Raw genomic sequence first — 24,911 nt, 5'->3', positions numbered from 1 at the left:
ATACTAGAGATGAACAGATACGTGCTTTCTCAAGTTAAGTAACAAGGAAGAACAACTTAAGTTTAGCCTACAGAATACTACCTTATTATTAAAATCCAGCTAAGAGACTATGGTGCACTTAAAGTTTCATGAAAGATAAGTATGCTATCATTTACAGAACGTATATTCACTGAAAAGTGATTTTTTTACTGTGTCATACTAAGGTAAATTATACTTTAAGAAACACAACTTTTTTTAAGCTTGGTATCTGAAAGAAACAGATTATGTGGCAAGACAATAAATTAAAAAAAAAAAACCTACACACAGTAAAACTCAATTGAAATGAAGATTTCACTTACCATCAGCAAAAGAAAAGGGTTCATACTTAACTTCTTTTTGGGGACTACTGTTTTTGTCACCCTGAGGGAAAAAAACTTTTTTTTAATTTTCATGGTACTGGAATTAAATTTTATATTCTTTTGAGTATATATCTCCACAAACATTTATTATCTATAATACAAATCACCAAGGCAAAACAAAGGAAAAATACAATCTCCCTTACACAGTGCTAAAATGATACAACTACAATTAACAATATTTTGGCCACCTGATCTGAAGAGCCGACCCATTAGAAAAGACATTGATGCTGGGAAAGATTGAAGGCAGAAGGAGAAGGGGATGACAGAGGATGAGACCGCTGGACAGCGTCACGAACTCAATGGATGGGTCTGAGCAAGCTCTGGGAGATGGTGACGGACAGGGAAGCCTGGCACGCTGCAGTCCATGGGGTCACACAGAGTCGGACACAACAGCAACAACAACAGTTAGCATCAAACTGTAAACCCCAAAGTCCTACTTTTGAACAATATACAACCTCATAGGTAGAGCAGCAGATCCTGATTACAGGACCGACTTCAAACCACCAAACCAAAAGCACATCAGTGAAGAGAGTCCAGATAAACACTGTTCTAGGGTAGGAAAAAAAGTCAATTCTGCCGCTTTGCCCACACTATCAAACCATGTAGGTGAGGATAACAGCTGCCTCACAAAAACAGAAGTAGAATTACAGCAACTTATATTAAATCTATTAAGCCATGGCCACCTGCCACTTCAGTCCAAATGAACTATTTAATTCAGCAAGTATTTACCTAAATTAAAAAGGTTCACAACTTTAGACAAGAATCTTTGGTGGGAACTCCCTTGCCTCAACCCATTCCAGTGTGTAATACAAATGCACACAACTCATTTAGGCATATGGACGCAAAGTTCCTTAAAATTTATAATGATAATGAAGACAATGCCAGAAGTTTGAGTGACAGCTGAAGTGACAAGAAGCCAAAGCATCTTAAAAAGGCAGAATTAGGTCAACCACTCCTTTATATAGTTACTGAATACCTAGAGCAACTACAAAAAAAGCTACACAAAGAAATACATTAGAAAAACATTATATGTAAACCAAATTAGAATTCTAAAAAATGTTCACATAACTGACAAGTACAGAAAAAAGAGAAAAAGCAGAATAGAAGGCAAAATATAGGAAACTACCTTCAAAAATAATATGGGCAAATTTAAAGTAAAAGAATGGTAAAAGATGTATCATGCAAATATTAACAAAAGTAGAAAATGGAAAAATTAACATCAAACAAAGCAGACTTGAGAACGAAGAGAATTACCAAGAACAGAGAGGGGCACTACATAATAAAAGAATCATTCCACTGAGAAGACAGCCATCCCAAGTGTGTACACACCAAATAACAGAAAACATGAAAAGCCAAAGCTAAGAGAACCGAATGGTGAAACATACAAGCCCACAATTTTACTTGAAGACTTCACTCCTCAACAACTGATGGAACAACTGGACAGAAAACAGCAAGGTTACAGGAGAATCCAGCACCACCATCAACCAACTGGATCTAATCAACATCACAAAAGACTTCCCTCAACAACAGTAAAATACATGTTTGTTTCAAGTGCCCAGGGAATAGATACCAAGACAGATCATATCCTGAGCCACAAAGCAAACCCCAACAACTTTAAAGGAATTTAAATCACCCACATGTGTTTTCTCACAATGGACTCAAACCAGAATCAGTAAAAAGTAACAGGAAATTTTCCAAACACATGTAAACTAAACAAGACACTTCTAAATGACCCAAGGTCAAAGGGAAGTCTCAAGGGAATTTATTTAAAATACAAGAAACATAATGAAAATAGAAATGCAATACAACAATTTGTTAGGACACAATTTGAAAGCACTGCCAGGAGGGAAGTTTACACCACTAATATTTGAAAACAGGAAGTCTGAAATAAAAAATCCAAGTTCCCACAACTTACGGACCTAGAAAAAGAGAAGGAAAATAAACCCAAAGCAAGCAGAAGAAAGGAAATAATAAAAGTGGAAATCAATCAAATTAGATGCAGAAAAACAGGAAAAAAAAAATGAAACAATATGCTAGTTCTTTGAAAAGAGCAAAAAAATGACAATCCTCTAGGAAGACTGACCGAAAAAAGACACAAATTACCACTATCAGGAATGTAACAGGATAGCACTACACACCCTGCAAACACCTGAATAACAGGAACAACTCTACATGTAAAACTGACAAGCTAGATGAAATGGAACAACTCCACAAACCAAATATGATATAAATTACTTGTATAGCCCGTAACTAAAGTTGAATTTTTAATTTAAAAACTCTTGGAAAAGAACTCTCCACGCTAAGATTATCAGACCAAGACAATTCTACCAAACATTTAAGAGACAACATCAATTCTATACACAGTCTCAAAAACTGAGACAAAAAAAAGTGAATAAAACTGTCTCAACAAAGTAGAAGATATAGATCAATATACAAAAATCAATTGGTGAATGCAAAAATGAAATTGGAAAAAGTATGCCATTTACACTGGAAAATTCCATGGACGGAGGAGCCTGGAAGGCTGCAGTCCATGGGGTCGCTGAGGGTCGGACACAACTGAGCGACTTCACTTTCACTTTTCACTTTCATGCATTGGAAAAGGAAATGGCACCCCACTCCAGTGTTCTTGCCTGGAGAATCCCAGGGACAGGGGAGCCTGGCGGGCTGCCGTCTATGGGGTCGCAGAGTCGGACACGACTGAAGTGACCTAGCAGCATGCCATTTACAAAGACATCAAAAATAATAACATAGCTACAAATAAATTTAAAGTACAAGAAACGTACACTGAAAATTATTAGACTGTTGAAAAACTTAATGACTTACATAAAAGCTATAGTAAGTTCATGGATTCTAAAGCTTAATACTATTAAAGTGGAAATACTCCCCAAATCGATCTACAGATTCAATGCAATCTCCATCAAAATTCCAGTTGTTTTTGAAGAAATGGACAAGCTCATCCTAAAATAAATATGGAAATAAAAGGGACTCAGAAAAGTCAAAACAATCTGGAAGAACAAAGCTGAAGTTTCGTACTTTGCTATAATCCTTACTACAAAACCACAGTACTCAAGACTGTAGAACTGGGCTTCCCTGGTGGCTTAGTGGTAAAGAATTCCCCTGGCAGTGCAGAGCACATGGGTTCGACCTCTGGTCTGGGAAGATTCCACATGATGCTAAGCAACTAAGTCCATTCAATGTAACTACTGAGCCCATGTGCTCTGCAAGGAAAGAAGCCACTGCAATGAGAAGCCTGTACACCACAACTGGAGAGGAGCTCCCACTTGCCATAACTAAGGAAAAGTCCAGGGAGCAACAAACAACACAGTCAAAACTAAATAAAATCATAAAAAAAAGATTGCAGTATTGGCCTAAGGACAGACATACCAACAGAAAAAAACTGAGGGTCCAGAAATACACGCACATCTGTAGACAACTGAATCACTACAAGGATGCAAAGACCTTTCAATGGGAAGAGAATAGTCTTTTCAACAAGTAGTGCTGGGCGACTGATATTCACATGCAATAGGATTTGGACCTATTCCTCATCTCACATACAAAAATTAACCCAGAATGAATCAAAAAGCCTAACCGGAGGAACCAGGAAAACCTTAGAAGAAAACATACGCATAAACTTTCACGGCCTGTGACAAGCTAATGGCTTCTTAGATATAACACTAAAAGCAAGAGTAACTGAAGAAAAAAACAGATTGAATTATAACAAAATTAAAAAATTTTTCCTCTTCAAAAGACCCTGTTAATAGGATGAAAAGACAAAGCTACAGGCGGGGAGAAAATATTCGGAAACCATGTATCTAACATAGGATTAGAATATAAAGAACTCCCAAAATTCAAGAGTAAAAGACCAAATGGCAAGTCGGTAGAAAAACAAGGGGCTTTCCTGGTGGCTCAGATTGTAAAGAATCTGCCTGCAATTCAGGAGACCTGGGTTCAACCCCTGGGTCAGGAAGATTCCCCTGGAGAAGGGACTGGCAACCCACTCCAGAATTCTTGCCTGGAGAATTCCATGGACAGAGGAGCCTGGTGGGCTACAGTTCATAGGGTCACACAGAGTTGGACACAACTGAGCAACTAACACATACACACACAGAAAATATGAAGAGATATCAAAGAGGGCACATAGACAGATGCCAAAGAAACACATGAAGACGTGCTCAACATCATCAGCCTTCCGGCCACATCAAGCATCACTGCAAACCTACACGAATGGCTAAAATGATAGTGACACTACCAAATTCTGGCAAGAATTCAACGAAACTAGACTGGCAAGACATTGCTGCTAAGAATGAAGGGGGCAGCGGGAAAGTGGACTTGGCTACAAAGGGGCAGCAAGAGAGAGCTTTGTGATAAGAAAAATGTACTGCATCTAGGCCGTATCAATGTCCATATTCCAGTTATGACATATATTATAGTTTTGCGAGCTGTTACCACTAGGAGAAACGAGGAACTCTATTATTTCTTATAACTGCATGTGATTCTACAATTATCTCAAAGTTTAATTTTAAAAACTGCTTTTAATACACAAAACCTGCAGAAGAATTTTATTTTAAAATTTGGTATGTAATATCACACTGGAAATATTCCTAGTTACCAGGAAATATCTTTTTCCTTTTCAAGAAAACATGTAATTCAGCTGTGCCTTCTCTGAATTTAAAATATATAATTACTTTAGTTGTCACAGTGGGCAATAAAGGAAGCAATATTCTGTAATACCAATCCATTTTAAGAAATGGAGATAATGTCATGTCTTACAAAAAAAATAGTAAAATACACTAAATTTTACAAGGCAAGATGTTATGTGAAATGCTTTGAGAAAATAAATTTTAAAAGAATATAAGCTGCAGATTTTAGAGGAAAAGGAAATATTATGTTCATTCTATCATAAAGGACCCATTCAGCATAGCTAGAGTCCTTTTCCTTATGCTAAAATATATCTAAAACTCTAAGGGCTTTACCAATACATGTAGGATTTATATATATGTCAAATATAGATTCACCCATTATTACTAACAGACTAACAATATAAAGTGAATACTGAACACAGAGTAAAGATAAACATGTTAAGGTTAGAAAATGAACAATAAGAACCTACTGTCTTTGGCTGCTGATTTACTTTTTTATCCTCTAGATCCTTGAATTTTGATCGAAAAGAAACCATTTTCTCTTGAAGTTCTGGTGTACATAGTTCATACACATCCAACATAAGAGGAAATTTCACATCCTATATACAAGCCAAAAATAAAAAGTGCAAACAGAATTTAAAAGGTAGTTATTTAAAATATTTATCACACTTTTACATTACTGCTTTCATATTCAAATAAAGCTGAAAATAAGACCTGTAAAAATCATGTGGAGACCCAGGCAGTTGAAAATATAGTTCTTATTTTCAATCTGGCCCTAATTTTTAGACAAAAATTCTTTTCAACTTCTCCATAAATATTTTAACCCATCAAACTAACTACAGAGGAGCTACCAAAATTTTAAACAAATGAAGCATTTCAGAAATACTAGCAGATTTCTTCAACTACATTTAACCTGCTTATACAACCCTAAGTATATCTGAAAATGTATTAATGAAATTCAGCTCAAGAGGTTAGAATTATATACCCATTCCCGAAGGATCAGTGTACCCTATGGATACACTGCAGAGCTACAGTTCAATGAAACAGACAAATCATAAGGCTTGCTCTGACATCAAATGATTATTCTTTGGGCACCAGTAATATAACAATTTCCTTTCACCTGGAAGAAAGGAATCACATAGAATACAGTGTGTTATATTGCCGCTTAGCCCACTCCTGTCCCCAAACCTACTGGACCGGTATCTCTGCAACTGAGGATCTGGTCTAGTGGTACTACTGGGGAAAGGAGGGCATACATCAGAATTACCTGGGACTCTTGAAAAACATAAGACCCGAGGCCCCACTTAATCAGATGCTTGGACAGGGCTGAGGGGCAGGCATGCATATGTTAAAAGAAAAGGGAAAACAGACAATTCCAATATATATTCTTGCTTAATAACCACTTGTCTAATATTAATAACTTCTCTATAGTATTTTGAAGTGAGTTCTAAAAGAATAAAGAAATCTATTGTAAATAAGGAATTACCTTCAAAAATTATAATTATTACAGTAAATCATTACTAACCTTAAGAACTTTAGCATTCACAGATTCCTTCTCTTTGTAAAAAAATCGAACCATCTGAATAGTTAAGTAAGCAGGTAATCGGCTGATCTTTGACTAAGGAGAGAAAATGGAAAGAAATTCTGTAACATGCAAATGCCACACAAGTTTCTAATTCCTCAGTTTGGTAAAAACAAAGTCCGGGTAACATTAATTAACCAGCAATCAACCTTTCGATTAAATGGAATTGGATTCCAAAACTTACAGATTTGATGTACAAAGCATTTCTTTGCAATGTGGGAGACTGTTTGGTGATTTCTTCCTGAAGTCGCTAAAAAAGAACAGAAGACCAAACATTAAAAAAAAGTCTTCTGCAATACAGAATTATATCTTTAATTCTTTAAAAAATTAGAACTATTTAATAGATAATATATAGTATGTCAACAGATTTATACCCCTGAGAAATACTGTGAATGAAGACAAAGAAAGAAGGCTTTTAGAATGGTTTAGTTCTTAAAAGGCATGAAAATACTTTGTCTTTATTTGCATGAACTCTTCAGAATGTAAATCATATTTGAGTCTTTTAATTTATGATCCAAATGGTCAGATTCTGAGAGTTTCTACTGTGTTTTATACAACATAAGGAAACCTTTCATAGTATTCTTCTACTTACGGATCGTCAGAATATTTGTATTAGAGGGAAAGGAAGAGAATATAAGTAACTCTTGTTCTTTATGTTTTATGTAGCTAAGCCTTCCAGAACCAATCAATTATTGTTAAATTTGAGAAAAGTCACAACACAGAAAACCTGTTAATCTAACAGATGTGGGAAAGCCTTCAGCCCTTGCATCTTCTAACCAGTGTCTGCCTTTCCATCCTTACAGTCTGGGTGACACTGAGCAACACAGGTCTCCCTCTGGGTATCATCTGTACTGACAGTGACAGCACTTCACTGCAGTGCTGGTGTCAGAATTACACGAGTTAACACATGAAGAAAACCTGGAGAACTATTTGGTACACAGTCTATGCTCAGTAAGCATGTTGGGGGCTTCCCAGGTGGCGGCAGTGGTAAAGAATCCACCTGCCAATGCAGAGACGCCAGAGACTCACGTTTGATCCCCAGGTCAGGAAGATCCCCTGGAGTAGGAACTGGCAACCCGCTGCCATATGCTTGGAAATTCCCATGGACAGGGAAGCCTCACAGGCTACAGAACATATAGTTGCAAAGAGTCAGACACAACTGAGTGACTAAGCAGCAACAGCAGCAAGAATCATCTTATACTCGCATAAAAATCGTTCCAGCTTTGATTTTTAAAACTAGCCACATTACAAAAGGAATCACTATGAAGTCAGTTTTTAACATTTAACCAAGTTTATTCCACAATGAAGAGGTAAAGAAATGTGGAGCAAAATTACTCAAGGATAAAACCAATGATGACAAAGCATCTAAAATTACCAAGACAATTAATGTTAACATCTCATGAAAACATGAAAGCATATCTGGTACTTTGTAAAATTTTTAACATGAGCTCAGTTATGTCCAACTCTTTGCATCCCCATGTACTAGAGCTTACTGATCAGGTTAACTATTTATTACTATCATCAATCCACCATCATCAAGATGTTCCAGGTATACTTAGCTTTCATTGAGTTTTATAAAATTATTATGAAACTATCCTGGAAAGTCCTTGTCAAAACATTCTACCCCACACTCTCCAATTAACATTTTGATGCCATGAAACTTGCCCCAATTCACTGCCTAGCCTTCAAAAGATGTACATACTTAGGAATACTGAGGAATTCCCTGGTGGTCCAGTGCTTAGGACTCAGCTTTCATTGTTAAGGGGGCATGAGTTCAATTCCTAGTGGGAGAACTAAGATCCCATAAGCTGCAAGGTGCAGCCAACGTTTAAAAAAAAAAATTAAGAGAGATGTACATATTCCCCCAAACTATCAAATAAATGACAGGCAAGCAAAATTGTTCTATTTTACCAATGTGCCCACTAGAATAGGTTCTTTAGTATGACAGTGGGGAGACAGAACTAACTGAATAGTGAGAGAACCAAGTTTTAGATCTGGCTTTGCCACAAACCAATAAAGTCACTTAAATTCTAGGGCCTCAACTGCAATCTAGTGCAACGGCAGAATGTCTCCAGGCCCTCATCTGCACGGGCCAATCCCAGCGTCTATCTCGCCAGTATTAACATATCCTCAGTACAATGCCCCCAGGGGCCTCCATCGAGCCTCTGGTCATAACATTTTTGTCAACCCATCAATATAAAGCCTTGTTTTATGAGTCTTTCTGCTGTGTAATGACACCTTAACACACACTGTTGACGCAATAACACTGAACTCACAGCCAAGTACACTGTAACTCAACCCTGAATGAAGCTGATCTAATCAACGTTATTCTCTCCTTAAGGCCATCACCACCTTCCTGCACTTAGGACACCAGACAGCACTGCAGCAGCATGCCAGAAGGCCACTATCCACAGCAAGATCGCCTACAAACGCACAAAAATTCAAGAAACGTGGCAATGAAATTACTGCAAGATGCATACTAGTTCCCACTGAAACTAGAAGGCAGAGGACCTCAGGTGAGACAGGGTGAGTCACACATCTCAGAATTTTTGCCACCTTGCGCATGTCTACAGGTGACCAGGAAAGAACCAGGAGTACTGGGGTTACAAACAAAAGTTAGCAAGTAGGTGTATTTGCAAATAAAAGAATCCACAAACCACGTGGATAAACTGCAATTGTCCTTACCAACTTAAGTCCTGTAAAAAGATACTTGACTTCTTGATTGATGAAACAGCTAAGCTGAAGCTGACTTTCCTTTCCTTTAGTGACTTCTTCTTCTTCAGATTCTGTACATTTCATGCTGTGCAAAGTAAGTTAAGGAATATGCCAACAGCCATTCAATTTGCTATATAATCTCTAACAAAATAAGCTATCCCAATGCTTTTAAAATTAATAACATCATTCACTGGTATTTAAAACATTTCAGTCTCCCAGCAGAGATTCATTTCAATACTTAAAAATGCTCATTCACTGGAGAAGGAAATGGCAACCCACTCCAGTATTCTTGCCTGGAGAATCCTGTAGACAGAGGAGCCTGGCAGGCTACAGTCCATGGGGTCACAAGAGTTGGACACGACTTAGTGCACTGTCTTACCCCAGAGATCCTGCCACATATACCACAAAAACGAAACATCCCCCAATGACCTTGGCCCCACTGTTCCAATCACTCCCAGGTGGGAATTCAGGCACATGTCCACAGAGGTCACAGACAACATACATACGGTTCTGTTATGTCCCATATATTACCCTTTCATGTCCCAAGGAAGACATTTTCTCTTAGAGATTTTCATTTAGTATATCTTTAAAAAATCTTGTGTTAAACTTGCCTCCATCTTTTTCTTGGGTAAGGACAACCCAGAAATGGCCCTTTTGTGTCTGTGATGTTGCCATTCACAGCTTTGATAGGCCTAGTATAATCTTGAGAACAGGGTTGCTGTATGCTGAATGTCAGACGGTAGCTCTTAGCTTTGCCTATCTTAGGTAGTTATGCTGTGCATTTTTTATTGGTGTACCATGTTTGATTTGTCCCTAATACCTTTGAAGTTTTTCTGAGAAATGAAATAATGCAACATGAACTTATTAAAATACATTTTAAGCCTTTAAAAAAAAAAATGCTCATTCACTTACCAACAATATGGATTAATGAATGTGTAAAATAGGATAAACTCTCAGCAAATAACTTGGTATTTATATAGTCTTAAAATGGTCTTAATAACTCAAAGATAAACATCTACCCATGATCTAGAAAATGCTGCTCTGCTAAATTCATGTTTATTAATTGCTTCCATTTCATGTATGTAATTTTGCTGATTTATCCCATTTCATACAATTAAAAACTAATTCTCTGTGAGGTGAATTAATGAGGCATTCTGTTGAAGATATTCTTAGGAAAAAATAATGAATGTCCTTAAAGAGTCCATTTATCTAAAAACTTCAAGATCACTCCAATGGGTATTTTTTCAAATTCCTAATTTCCATATTTTTTAACCATAAAAACCTCTAAAGAATTTCCCTTCGTATCCCATCCACCACTCCAGTCAACAATACTATTTATACCAATTCATATTCAGTAAGTTATGATTACAGTTTATATGAATCTTGGCTTATAAGGATACGTCGTCTCAAATTCAACTCCAAAGAACTGATCAATTAAACTTTTCTTTTTAGAAGGTGTCACTGCTGATGCAGATGAAGAATCTGTCTGCAAAAATTTAGATGAAATAAAAATTCCAATTTTACTTCACATGGATATTAATGTACATCACCTCCCACACAATCCAGTTTAGTAATGCATATTTAAGTTTTTTTTTTAAATGTAATCCCTGTCTGCAAAACCTTTCTACTGATCAAAAAATATTGCCAAAAAATTACAGATGCTGAGTAAGCACAATGGATTAAATTCAGTGAATAATACATTGAATTCAAGCGTCAAATGCAAGCTATCAAATTCCAACTACAGATTCATTTATCTCAAGTATTCAAGGACATGTCTATCTATTAAGATGAACTTACTTCAAGACTTTTAGGGTGGGATGGAATGGAAACTCAAAGCCTACACAAATATATTTCAATTACCTCTTTAACAGTATCATCCTCTATAGCTTCCAATTTCTGCTGTAATACTCGCATCATTTGTACCCAACACTCATTAGCATCCTGTAATTTAAAAAGTGACACAGTAACTAATCCTGGCGGATACAGTGTTTGTTTCACAAAATACTTCCAAAATAATTACTGTTTCCTCAGGGAAGGGGAAGAAAGTTGTTTCGTTTTAAATATTAAGCCAAATTAAATATTTTATGACCTTCAAAACAATGAAGCATTCCAGAATAGTTTGTTTATTCATTCAAGAGATGTTTACTGAACTCATTATGCTAAACACCATCCTAGATACAAGGACTACATAGCAGTCAACAGAGTAGAAAAAAGTCCTAGTGGGGAACATAAACAAACAAAACAGAACAAATTCAAAAGAAAAAAAAAAGCAATATGGGAGTAGGAAGTGATTAGGGAAAGAGGAGTGTGCTCTTTCAGTAGGACTATCAAGGAAAGCCTCTCTGATGCCTTGACATTTGAGCCATGAGACCTGAATGAGGGGAGGAGGCAAGGCACATGCCTATCTGATGGCCAAAGGAAAAATAGCCAAGGCCCTACAGAAAGAGGATGTGTGGAGAGTTCTTTTTTTAAATAGCAAGGAAGCCAGTGTATCTGGAGAGAACTGCAAGGGGAACAGTGGTACATGACAAGGCAGGAAAGGCAGGCAGGCAGGAGACTGTTTAGAACCCAGACAGAAAACAAGGGAACCAACATAATCTTACATTCTTTAAAGGACTCTGGGGGCTATGTAGAGAAGCGCCAGAGAGGGCAGAAGCAAGACGGTCAGTTACCAGACTACTGCACCTCTCCAGGCAAGAGATAATGGTGGTGTGAACTAGAGGGGACTGGCACTTGTATTTCCAAATAGAGCTTAGTAAGTCAGTGTAGAACACCTAAGTTTTACACGTACAAAATGAAAACCACAGAACGCTTGCCCTGATTACCTGCTGAAGATACTGTCCTTGTTCACCCTTCTCTGCAAACTGTGGAAAAGCCATGTGCAAAAATTGCAGTAGAATAATTGGTGGAATACTAGAAGAAGTTTTATCCATGGAATCAAACAAATCTCTAAGGGCTTAAAAACAAAGCAAATACCTGCTTAGTAAAATAGTGACATAGTTAATATAAATGAAAGCTACTGTAAATTAATTCTCAATTAATAAAGAACTGCTTATTATTTTTAAGTATATCTATTCCTTTTGCAATTGCTGGATCCCTAATAAGAAAAAAAAATTGTTTTTAAATCTTAAAGAACTCATCAGAAGACTTCATAATGCAATAACTAGCTATAAACAACTTCTGGCTGGTGCACTAAATCTCTCTATCCAATGACAGCCTTTGCCTTCCTAACAAAGCAGTGTATATTCATTCAGCACAGAGAACACACAACTTCTGCCCAGGAATCAAACAGGCTTAACTGCTACAAATGAGCCATTATCCAGACATTAGGTAGCCACTCCCAATACTCCTCCCTTTAAGCCTACACTTCGTTGCCTTGCACTGAACTCCTGAATACTGCAATCTGAAATATGTTTAAATCCTTAAACATACTTCCTGAACACTTTTAAAACTAACTTGCCTTCTCTGATTTTGAAGGCAAGTATTCAGTAAACACTTTTGGTAGAATATACAGATACTGACCTGCAGTAATGTACTGTGCTGACGCCATCTCTCCTGAAGCTCTCAAGGCGCCTGCATACCTATGAGCAGTAGGACAGAGTTAGAGAGATTCTGAAACTCAGACGGGAAGAAACAAGTTCAAAGGGCTCATTAGGACACTGACACCCTCAACTGTAAGCTTCCCTGAGCTGTCCCCACCATTTTTACTTCTCTTCCAGTCTTGGTTCCTTTAAGAAAAATATGGGCAAAAACGACTGCCAAGAAAAAGTGGAATTTAGGTAAATGAAGCCTACTTTACATTCTTTCCCCTGTCTTAACTTATCTATAATATTTTCTACAAACTGTGCATAACAAAAAGGTACATATTTAATGTCCATTATTACAAAGAAAACAAAATATAATTTCAGAAATGAAGAAAAAAGCTTTGGATCAAAAACATTAAATGGAAATCAATAAGCCTACATTCAGCACTAATTTCTTATAAACACAAAATAAATTTCAAGTCATTTTCCTCACCTATAAAATGAGGGGTGTGTGTGTGTGCACGCATGCACTAACTGTGACCCTATGGACTGTAGTCTGTCAGGCTCCTCTATTCGAGGAGTTTCTGATTTCTAAATTCATTTTTATGAATCTCAGTTAATCTACAGCAGTACAAAGGACTGGTCACCCAAGGAAATATTCAAACCACCATATCTACTTAAATATTTCATTCAGATAATATTAAACACCGGGCAATGGGGAAGAGCTGAGCAGCTGACCAGGAAAAGGTACAATACAACACTAACCTGAGATGATAACAATGTTCCATTAATTTGACTATAAGATGAGTCATATAGAATTTGTCAAAATTGTTCACATCCAACACTTAAGATGCATACCTTTCACTAGATAAATTATATTTCAATTAAAACAAAACAAAAACTCTGTGCTTATATAAGTGAATGAAAGAGGTCACAGAAAATGTTAAATTATATTTAATTGAAGAGTCTTATTTTTTTTTTAACGTGTTTAGATCTTTTGGAAACTCCTATAACTAAAATATTTGTAATTTTTTAATATACAATAATCCGTGAAAGTGTTAGTTACTCAGTTGTGTCCAGCTCTTTGCAACCCCACGGACTATAGCCCACCAGGCTTCTCTTTCCATGGGCTTCAATTCTCCAGGCAAGAATACTGGAGCAGGTTGCCATTTCCTTCTCCAGGGGATCTTCCCGACCCAGGGATCAAACCCATGTCTCCTGCATTAGCAGGCAGATTCTTTTACTGCTGAGCCACCAGGGAAGGCCCCTAAATTATATATGCTCATTAAAAAATTAAAAATCGTAACAGTTTCCCTGTCAGACACTTCAGCACTTTTAAAGGGCACTTCTGAAGTTAAAATTAAGTACTCATAAAGCAAGTGCATCCCATAACATCACTGAACCATGTCATCACATAATGGGCTGCTGTTATGAATTTACATCTAGCTACAGGTACCAGGGGCCTTCCCGGTGGCTGATCTGGTAAAGGATCTGCCTGCCAGTGTAGCAGACTTAGGAGACGTAGGTTCAATCCCTGGTCAGGAAGATCCCCGGGGAAGGAAATGTCAATGTGCTCCAGTATTCTTGCCTGGAAAATTCCGTATTTTCCAGGAACCTGGAAACCTGGTGGGCTACAGTCCATAAGGTCGCAAAAAGTCCAACACAATTAAGCATGCATACACAAGCATTCACATAGCCATACACAGGATGTAACGATTCGACATTTATGACAAAAGATGCATTAATGAATTATCAATCTCTTTTTAATAACTGGAAATAGGAAGATCATAGATAATTTAATACCATCTCCCCAAAACTGTCAATATAATGCCAAGAAAATATATAATTCCTAATTAACGTAAGACTATCCAATCAGCCAAACAACATTCATAATGAACTTTACAAAGAAAAACCATTAATTAGAGAAGAGGAACAATGGACACAAGTACTGAGAGGTTTAACAGATAAAAATACTGAGTGTTTACAGACAAAAGAACCAACAGAGTACTTTTCCCAATCTTTGTCAAGTCAATAAATAAAAAAATGATATAGACAATCTGAATGTAATAAACTTAATGCATATTATACTTGATCACCTACAAAAAGAGGATGTCTTGACTATATTTTAATCATTTGTGAAATATTCACTACCAATCAATCATAGATCAGATCAACTCAAATGTTCATCGACAGCAAAAAGAATAACTATTTGGTAGTACACGCATACAGTGGTGGAGTCTACGGCATGAACAAAAATGAACACACACACACAACATGGAAAAGCCAAACACAGCCAGACTCAAACAATATATAATATGATGTTTCTGTTCACTCAGAGTTCAGAGTTCAAAAAAAGCAAAATTACTCTATGAGGTCAGGTGAATACAACTGTGGAAAGAAGGGTAGGGGCCGTGGACTAGAAGGGATTGGTGAGGGAATTTTCAGAGTACTAACAGGATTCTGTTGATCCATGTTGGTTACAGGGATGTGTTCATTCTGGGATAAATCATTTCTACATGTTTCTGTATAATTCAATTATTAAAAACAAATGGGTTTTGCACAGCCAAGAAGGCCATAAGCAAAATGAAAAGAATGGGAGAAAATATTTGCAAATGACGCAACCGACAAGGGATCAATTTCCAGAATATACAAATAGCTCATTGAACTTACCAGCAAAAAAAGCCAACTCAATCCAAAAATGGGCAGAAGACCTATACAGACATTTCTACAGAGACATATAGATGACACAGAAAAGATGCTCAAGTTTTCTAATTATTAGAGAGATGCAGATCAAAGCTACAATGAGGTACCACCTTAACAACAGTCCTGGCCATCATTAAAGTCTTCATATAACAAAGGCTGGAGATGGTGTACAGAAAGGGAACCCTCCTCATTGTTGATGGGAATGTAAGTAGGTGCAGCCACTGTGGAAAACTTTATGAAGGTTCCTTAGAAAACGAAAAATAGAGCTACCATATGATCCAGCAATCCCACTCCTAAGCATATATCTGGACAAAACTAAATTCAAAAAGATACATGCACCGCAATGTTTATAGCAGCACTATACACAACGGCCTAGAGCTTTTAAAAACTTGTTTAATAAATCTGAATATTGTTTAAAAAGACTAGCACAGAAGCAAAGAAATTGGGAGCTCTCGAGCACTGCTGGAGAGGATGTAAAATGGTACTTTGGAAAACAGTTTGGCAGTTTCTCAAATGTTGTTTGATTTAGAGTTGCCATGTGAACAAGCAACCTGCTCACAACCAAGAGAAATGAAAACAACTCATCTGCACAAAAACCTGTGCTTGAATGTTCACTGCAGCATCACTTATACCAGCTAAAACGTGGAAACAATCCGAATGTCCATCAACTGACGACTGGATAGCCAAACACAGCATAGCCACAGTGGAATACTATTCAGTCATTAAAAGCAGTGAAGGACTGATACATGCTACGCGTGCTTCGTCACTCAAGTCACGTCTGACTCTGCGACCCCACAGACTGCAGCCCACCAGGCTCCTCTGTCCATGGGAGTCTCCAGGCAAGAATACTGGAGAGGGCTGCCATGCCCTCCTCCAGGGGATCTTCCCAACCCAGGGATCGAACCCAGTCTCCCGCACTGCAGGTGGATTCTTTACCATCTGAGCCACCAGGGTAGACCTTACATGCTACAATATGGATAAACCTAGAAAACAGTATGCTAAGTAAAAGAAGCCAGTCACAAAAAGACCATATAGTGTATGACCCCATTAATATGAAATGTCCAGAATTAGCAAATCTGTAGGACAAAAAGTATACTAATGGTTGCCTAGAGCTGGAGTTGGGAAAGGTATAACAAGCAAGTATGAGGCTTTTTTCTAGGCAGGGGCGTATTCTGAAATTAGACTGTGGAATACTTGCATACTCTTGTGAATATAATAAAGACCAACTAATTGAACACATGAACAGGATGAATTTTTGATAAATGAATTATATCACAACTAAGCTGCTAAATAAATATATAGAGAAGTGCAAAAGAATACTATTCATCCAAATGTGAACCTTCTTTACCCAAAAAAGACATAAAACAATCTCTCTTTTGTCTTACCTTTTAAGGGCATCTTTGAGTTCAGGCACAGAACGAATACACTGAACTGTAGCATTCATGTAACAAGTATTGCCAAGGTTTGTCAATCCACATGGTAATTCCATCTGGTAGGGAAAAGGATTAAATCAGTTTTATAGAATGACATGGCATATATAAATCATTAAGCACTTTGAAGCAAATGGTTTACCGACTCACACCAATTTATATTCCACACCAACAATGTTTTATTTTCCTAACAAAAAAAGTTGTACTTGCATCATGCTGACAATCATTTTGTGTTTTAATTCCTGTCGTGAAAATAAAGAATTTTATCAGTCCTGCCTCCTCTGCAGGTTTATCCCTAGAAGAGGGTAACAAAATATATACTGAAACACTTCAAGGAGACTTCCCATGTGGTCCAGTGGCTAAGACTCTGCACACCCAATGCAGGACACCCAGGTTCAATCTCTGGCCAGGGACCTGGATCCCACATGCCGCAACAAAGACCGGGCACAGTCAAAGTAAATAAACAAATTTTTTAAAAAAGGAAACAATTCCAAAAATGAATGGTACTATATAAACGCTGGGCAGCAGAAACAATAATAACAATAATATTTGGCAAGAATGTGTTGGCCAGTTTCTAAACCAACACTGCATTCTTAAATTAAGGATAAACTGTATGTATTTTTACCATGGAAGGTTTTGAGAATTTAAATATCCCAGCATTTAAACTGTGTAACTTCTTTAAGCTTGTTTTGCCAGAAAATAACAGTAAACACTTTAACAGCACTGTCTGCCAGACGCCTTTATTACAGATATAAATGACTTCGTAATGAATTGTTCAATTAGAAAAGGATCCCATGAGCCAATTTCAAAAACTAAACTCTGGTTTACTGCTGATAACATGCATCCTGATGTCGATTAAATCTTCAAAATGCGCAGATACTACTTTTTGAAAGTCATCTTACTAACTGTACTTCTTAAAAAGTAATAATCAGGTATATAAAACGTGGCATGTCTTACAGCAGATGCCAACTGTTCTTCTGTCATGTCTTCTACAAAGACAGTTTTAGCTGAGGGTTCCTCAGGAAGAGCATCTGCTGACCCCATCATTAGTACAGTCATTCCCTGTAAAAAAAAAAAAATCATGAAAACTCAAAAGCTGACCATGTTTATGTTCAAGGAAATAAGTCAGACACAGAAAAACATACATCACATGCTTCTGTGTATCAGAAAAGGTCAATCTAGACAGGTCAGTGGTTGCAAGGGCTGAAGATGGGAAAAAAGAGTGTCTGGAAATGGGAACACATTTCTTTCTGGGGTGACGAAAATATTCCAAAATCAGACTGTGGTGAAGGTTACACAACTCTGTAAATACACTAAAAATCATGAAATGCTAGGGTGCTGCTTCAGGCCAAAGGTCACCTGCGAAATGCTGGAACATCTGTATCTTGACTGTAGGAGTAATGACATGACTGCATAAAGTTAACCAAATCCATGAAACTCTAAAGTAGGTGAATTTTACTCTCTATATACTGTATTTTATTTATACCTCAATAAAGCTAAGGACAAAAACACTGTCACAAAGCTGAGAATGTTTTCAATAGTGGAAAGGAGAGACTTCTTCAATCACTCATCTTTAGTGGCATCATTTCTCTCCATAACACACTAAGCAGTGGTAATATTCCTATGAAAGTCTATTCTGTAACTGTAACCATTATTTACAACTGAACAGAAAAATCTCCATTGTTGGAAATCATCAAGTCAAATATATAAATTAGTTCAAAATGTCCAATTTTATAATTCTACATATTATTAACCTAAGGAAATACTCATTTAATACAGATGTAACATTCCACACAATAGAACAAAGAAGACTGTCACCCTAAAACTCATATAATCTTGAAACGTGAACATCGTACTCAGTATCTTAATTGGAAGACATGAACACGTGAGACAAAGAGGGTAGAGAGGTATAAAAACAGGGGAGAAAAGTCAGAAAAATGTATTTTTTAAGAAAGACCAATAAGATAAAAATATATAGATCATTAAATTAGGAAATAAATAAGGTCAACAAACTCAAGCCTTATAAGTACCTATGGACAATCATTCTATCACCTATTATTTTTACTTATACTTTCTATAAGATAATAGCAAAGGAGTACTAAGCAATCACTAAAGAATTTTTTTCCAAAGACAACTGTCTCAGGAAAACCAAATAGTTGAAGAATATACTAGCAACAGTCAGCTAGAAATACAACTGAAAAGAATGAATACCAAATAATCTAAGAGTAAGCATAATAAGAAATATATAATATTTTAACAAGAAAACTATAAAGCTTTACATAAGGACATTAAAAAACATCTAAATAAGCTGAAGGACACAACAAATTTCTGGACTGGAAAAATTACTATAAAGATGTGATTCCAAATTATTATATAAATTTAATCAAATCCCTTTCTGAGACCTTACAAAATGATTCATTCATGCAATAAACTCATGCCCATGAAAACAGCTAAGAAATTTCTGAAAAAGAAGACTAAAACAATATCTTTAAAATTATTAACAGATTACATTTGAAGAATATTGATAATAATTTAGAAAAATATTCTAGCTCTTTACCTTATGACATGCCATGCCCAAAATGAATTACAAATTGAGGACTTAAATGTAAATAAAATAAAACAATTATAAAACATCCAAGTTAATTTTTAAAAAATCCTGCCATTTTGGAAGGTTTTTCTAGAAATGACATAAAAGATGAAAAGACTAATGACACTAACTGTATAAACCTTAAAACTTCCCCATTATGACAATCACAATTTTGACAAACTAAAAAAAAAAAAAAAAAAATCAGTGTATATGGATACAACAGAAAAATGGGCAAAGCAGAAAACAAAAAAGGCCTAAAATTAATAAATCAAATAAGCTTTACCTTAAGAAGCTAGCACAAGTATATATTAAAATCAAAGTGAAAGGAGGAAATAGAGCAAAGAGGGAAAAATCAATAAAATAACAAATGAACAAGCAAAAGTTGACTCTATGAGGAGTAGGGGAAATCAATGAAACTAAACAACTTCTCCCTAGGTGACAGAGACAATGAGCAAGAAATCACAATTTGCCACTACAGAGCAGGGTAGGAGGGGATGTTGAAATGATAGCACTAGAGAGTCTAGAATTAAAGGTTATTAAGAGCATAGTATGCCATCAATTCAACAACTGAAACTAAACAGACCAACTACCTAAAAAACACAAATTACCAAAACTGGTGTAAAAAAAAAATGTAACATCTGAAGAGTCCTACATTTATTAAAGACCCTAAATTCTTAATTAAATGTCTTCCCACAAACAAAGCTCCAAGCCTAGCGAACATCACTAGAGAATTTTCTGCAACAGTTTCAGAATATGAACTCTTTCAGAAAAAAGGGGACAGAGGACTCACTTTTGACTCATTTTATAAGACAAACATTACACTGACAGCAAGACTCAGACAGTCCAAGAAACTACAGACCGTGTTTTTCACACAGAGAAACACAAAAATAATTTTAACAAAATACTACCAGTAGAATCTGAATTATATTTAAAAGAAAATACATTAAGATTGATTAACTAAAAGGAAGTATAGTTCACTGCATTAAGAAATTAAAGGATAAAAAAATTAACATTTGAAAATATATGTAAAAAGTATATGACAAACTCAACTCACATTCATGATAACTTTCTACAAACTAGAAACAGAACTTTCCTTAACCTGATAAACATCTATAAAAAAACCTAGAAGTAATCTGTAAAACAAACCAAAAATCTACAAAAACTCAAGAGCAAAGAATATTACCAGGGATAAAGAGGAATAGTTCATTTTGATGAAAGGTCAACTCATAGAGCTATTAACAATCCTATGCATGTATGCACCTAAAAACAGACGAAACTAAACTGATACAACTGAAAAGAGATACAATCAAATCCACAAGAGATGGAGATTATGACACATTTAACAAAAGACACACATAGAACATCAGTTAGGCTGGAAAGAACATGAAGACTATGCACCAACTTGACCTAACTGGCATTTACAGAACATTTTACCCAACAATAGCAGCATACCTTATTTTTTCAAGAGCACAGAAAACATTCAAATGAAAGGAGTAAAACAAGTTATCAATAGATTTCAAAGGATGGAAATAATATTGGATGTGTACGTGACCATGACAGAATCAAATTAGAAATAAGTAACACAACCTATTAGAAAAAGCCCCATATAACTGGAAGTGAAATACAGCTCTGAACAATCCACGGCTCAAAAGAGAAATCACAAAGTATCTTAGAAAGTATTTTAGCTGTATAATAAAAACACAGCATATCACAACTGCTAACTGTATAACAAAAACACAGCATATATAATAAAAACACAACCGCTAGATTCAGCTACAAGTGCTTAAAGAAAAATTAGTAATAATAGTTTTAAATGTCTATAAGAAGAAAATAGATTTTTTTAAAGAAAATCAATAACCTAGGCATACACCTTAAAGAGCAAGAAAATGAAGTAACTTAAACTCCAAAGAGAAAAAAATAAGAGTAAATATCAACAAAATAGAAAATGGGCAATATGTAAAATCAGCAAAGTCAAAAATCAAACAGACTTATGATAAATCCTTACCAACACTGATCAAAATATTTTTATTAATAACAGAAATAAGAAGGATCATCGATAAATAACGATGATCTAATAGGATAACTAACAATTATTTCAGACACTAGGAACAACTTTATGTCAATAAATTCAACGTATTTAAAATAAGCAAATTCCTCGAAAGAAAAATATTTAAAAAAACACATTAAACATTAAAACATTAAAAACACTTTAAACGCAAAAACATTAAAAAAAAAATCAAAATAGCCTAGTGTCTACTAGAGAAACAATATCAAATTCCCGTGAAGAAAACCCAAATCCAGATGTAATGTATTGGTAACTTATTTCAAATATTTACAGAAAATAATACCAATCTCACACCAACTCATTCAGAAAATAGAAAGGAAATACATTCCAACTCTTTTAAATGAGTGTCCCACATAACTCTTGATGACAAAGTGAGGATAATGCAAAACAAAACCACTAATATGCCTCATCAACACATAAAAATATCTTTTGAAATATGAGAAAACTAAATCCAGCAGTAAGTAAGAGATAAACACATCACGATCCAAGTGAGTCTGTTCTCAAAGTGCTGTCTGTGAACCTCCAGGGGTCTCTCAGATTCTCTCAAGGAGCCAGTGAAGTCAAAACTATTTCAATAATACCAAGATGCTATTTCCCTTTTTTAAATGTGGTCACAGTACATGAACCGTGAACTTCCAGATGTTCAAGCTGGATTTAGAAAAGGCAGAGGAACCAGAGATCAAATTGCCAACATTTGATCACAACACTGGATCACAGAAAAAGCAAGAGAATTCCAGAAAAACATCTACTTCTGCTTTACTGATTACGCCAAAGCCTTGACTGTGTAGATCACAGCACATTGCGGAAAATTCTTCAAGAGATGGGAATACCAGACCATCTGACCTGCCTCCTGAGAAATCTGTATGCAGGTCAAGAAGCAACAGTTAGAACTGGACATGGAACAACAGACTGGTAGTGGTGAAAGGAGTACGTCAAGGCTGTATATTGTCACCCTGCTTATTTAACTTATATGCAGAGTACATCATGTGAAATGCCGGGCTGGATGAAGCACAAGCTGAGATCAAGATTACCGGGAGAAGTATCAATAACCTCAGATATGCAGATGACACCACTCTTATTGGCAGAAAGTGAAGAGGAACTAAAGGGCCTCTTGATGAAAGTGAAAGAGGAGAGTGAAAAAGCTGGCTTAAAACTCAACATTCAAAAAACGAAGATCATAGCATCCGGTCCCATCACTTCATGGCAAACAGAAGGGAAAACAATGGAAACAGTGACAGACTTTATTTTCTTGGACTCCAAAATCACTGCAGATGGTGACTGCAGCCATGAAATTAAAAGACACTCGCTCCTTGGAAGAAAAGCTATGATCAACCTAGACAGCATATTAAAAAGCAGAGACATTACTTGGCCAACAAACGTCCATCTCATCAAACCTAGTTTTTCCAGTAGTCATATATGGATATGAAAGTTGGACTGTAAAGAAAGCTGAGTGCCGAAGAATTAATGCTTTTTAAGTGTGGTGTTGGAGAAGACTCTTGAGAGTCCCTTGGACTGCAAGGAGATCCAACCAGGCAATCCTACAGGAAATCAGTCCTGAATATTCACTGGAAAGACGGATGTTGAAGCTATAACTCCAATACTTTGGACACTTGATGAGAAGGACTGACTGATTTGAAAAGATCCTGATGCTGGGAAAGATTGAAGGCAGGGGGAGAAGGGGGTGACAGAGGAAGAGATGGTTGGATGGCATCACCAACTCAATGGACATGAGTTTGAGTAAGCTCCAGGAGTTGGTGATGGTCAGGGAGGCCTGGCATGCTGCAGTCCATGGGGTCACAAAGAGCTGGACACAACTGAGCGACTGAATGAACAAAGAACTGAGTTATCAAGCCATGAAAAGACTCGGAAACTTAAATGCATATTACTAAAGATGTCAATCTGAAAAGGCTACAGACTATAATTTCAACTATACGACATTCTGAAAAAGGCATAACTAGAGGCAATAAAAATATCAATAGTTGTCAAGGGTACAGAGAAAGAAACATGTACAGCATAAAGAATTTTTAGGATGGTGAAACAATTTACACATCACTATACATTTGTCCAAACCCACAGAACACATAATCCCACGAGTGAACCCTAACAAACCATGGACATTTGGTGATAATGATGTGTCAATGTAGGTTCATCAATTTAACCAATGTGCTACTCTGTGGCGGATGCTGATAATGGAGAAAGCTATTCACACATGAAGGTATAATAAAAATTACAAAGTACCAAGTAAGTCGAAAAAAAAAAAACACACTTCTGCATACCAAAATTACTTGATAGCTGTCTTCACAATAAGCCTGCACGAACATTTGTGTTGGAAACCTACTTGCCTTTTTTTTAACAAAATACAATTTTTACTTAAAACAACTGAAATAATTATGGGTTTTTAGACTTGAGTATTTAGTAACATTTTTTCAAAAATGAAGAAATTGAGCTAGTAGTTTCAGGGCAAAGTACTGACAATATTTATAGCTGCCAATGACAAAATTAGAGCTTTTAAGTGAAAGAATTTTCCATCTGTCACTATGCATCTGACAATTTTCTAGAATTAAAGACTTTTCCACTGAGGTTGATAGTGATATTAATAAATGCAATTTTGAAGAATTATATAATGAAATGCATGAGCAGTTCATGAAAAGTACTTACATGAAAGTAAGATCTAAATAACTCAGAAAAACAATTTTTCCAAATGACCAATACATGATGTTTCAAAGTCATTCACAAGTATAAGATCCATTCTTCAATGCAAAACAGATTTTTAACATACAAAAGGTCACTGATGTGGTTTCTAAGACATCAAGTTCGGTTCAGTCACTCAGTCGTGTCCAACTCTCTGTGGCTCCATGGACTGCAGCATGCCAGGCTTCCCTGTCCTTCACCAACTCCTGAAGCTTGCTCAAACTCATATCCATCGAGTTGGTGATGCCATCCAACCATCTCATCCTCTGTCGTCCCCTTCTCCTCCTGCCTTCTCTCCTCCTGCCTTCAATTTCTCCCAGCATCGGAGTCTTTTCCAATGAGTCATCTCCTTGCAGTCCAAGGGACTCTCAAAAGTCTTCTCCAACACCACAGTTCAAAAGCATCAAACAAACCAATAAACCAACTACCACATGCTGAGTTTTGGTGTACTATCAAAGAAAAATGTTCACGATTTTAACTGAAAAGACATCTCTCTTTTCTAAATATTTAACTATTATGAGACCAGATATCTTACTTATACTTCAGCCAAAGCCATATATCACAACAAACTGAGAC

The 24,911-nt window shown here is 36.3% G+C and overlaps 1 protein-coding gene across 1 annotated transcript in view; it reads right to left on the bottom strand.

Annotated features, from left to right (window-relative positions):
- Positions 1 to 24,911, bottom strand: part of USP14 (ubiquitin specific peptidase 14) — a 37,175-nt gene that overhangs the window by 3,982 nt on the left and 8,282 nt on the right. Inside the window, exons 4-14 of the mRNA XM_027961079.3 lie at positions 17,950 to 18,054; positions 16,948 to 17,051; positions 12,858 to 12,916; positions 12,161 to 12,291; positions 11,196 to 11,276; positions 10,736 to 10,821; positions 9,306 to 9,420; positions 6,805 to 6,870; positions 6,564 to 6,656; positions 5,509 to 5,637; positions 339 to 399 (exon numbers count right to left, since the gene is read on the bottom strand). Coding sequence (XP_027816880.1) covers positions 339 to 399; positions 5,509 to 5,637; positions 6,564 to 6,656; positions 6,805 to 6,870; positions 9,306 to 9,420; positions 10,736 to 10,821; positions 11,196 to 11,276; positions 12,161 to 12,291; positions 12,858 to 12,916; positions 16,948 to 17,051; positions 17,950 to 18,054 — 1,030 coding nt within the window. The remainder of the gene's footprint in view (positions 1 to 338; positions 400 to 5,508; positions 5,638 to 6,563; positions 6,657 to 6,804; positions 6,871 to 9,305; positions 9,421 to 10,735; positions 10,822 to 11,195; positions 11,277 to 12,160; positions 12,292 to 12,857; positions 12,917 to 16,947; positions 17,052 to 17,949; positions 18,055 to 24,911) is intronic.

Source organism: Ovis aries, chromosome 23 (genome assembly GCF_016772045.2).
Source record: "Ovis aries strain OAR_USU_Benz2616 breed Rambouillet chromosome 23, ARS-UI_Ramb_v3.0, whole genome shotgun sequence".
Taxonomy (NCBI): domain Eukaryota; kingdom Metazoa; phylum Chordata; class Mammalia; order Artiodactyla; family Bovidae; genus Ovis; species Ovis aries.
This window is presented reverse-complemented; position numbering and strand designations above follow the sequence as displayed.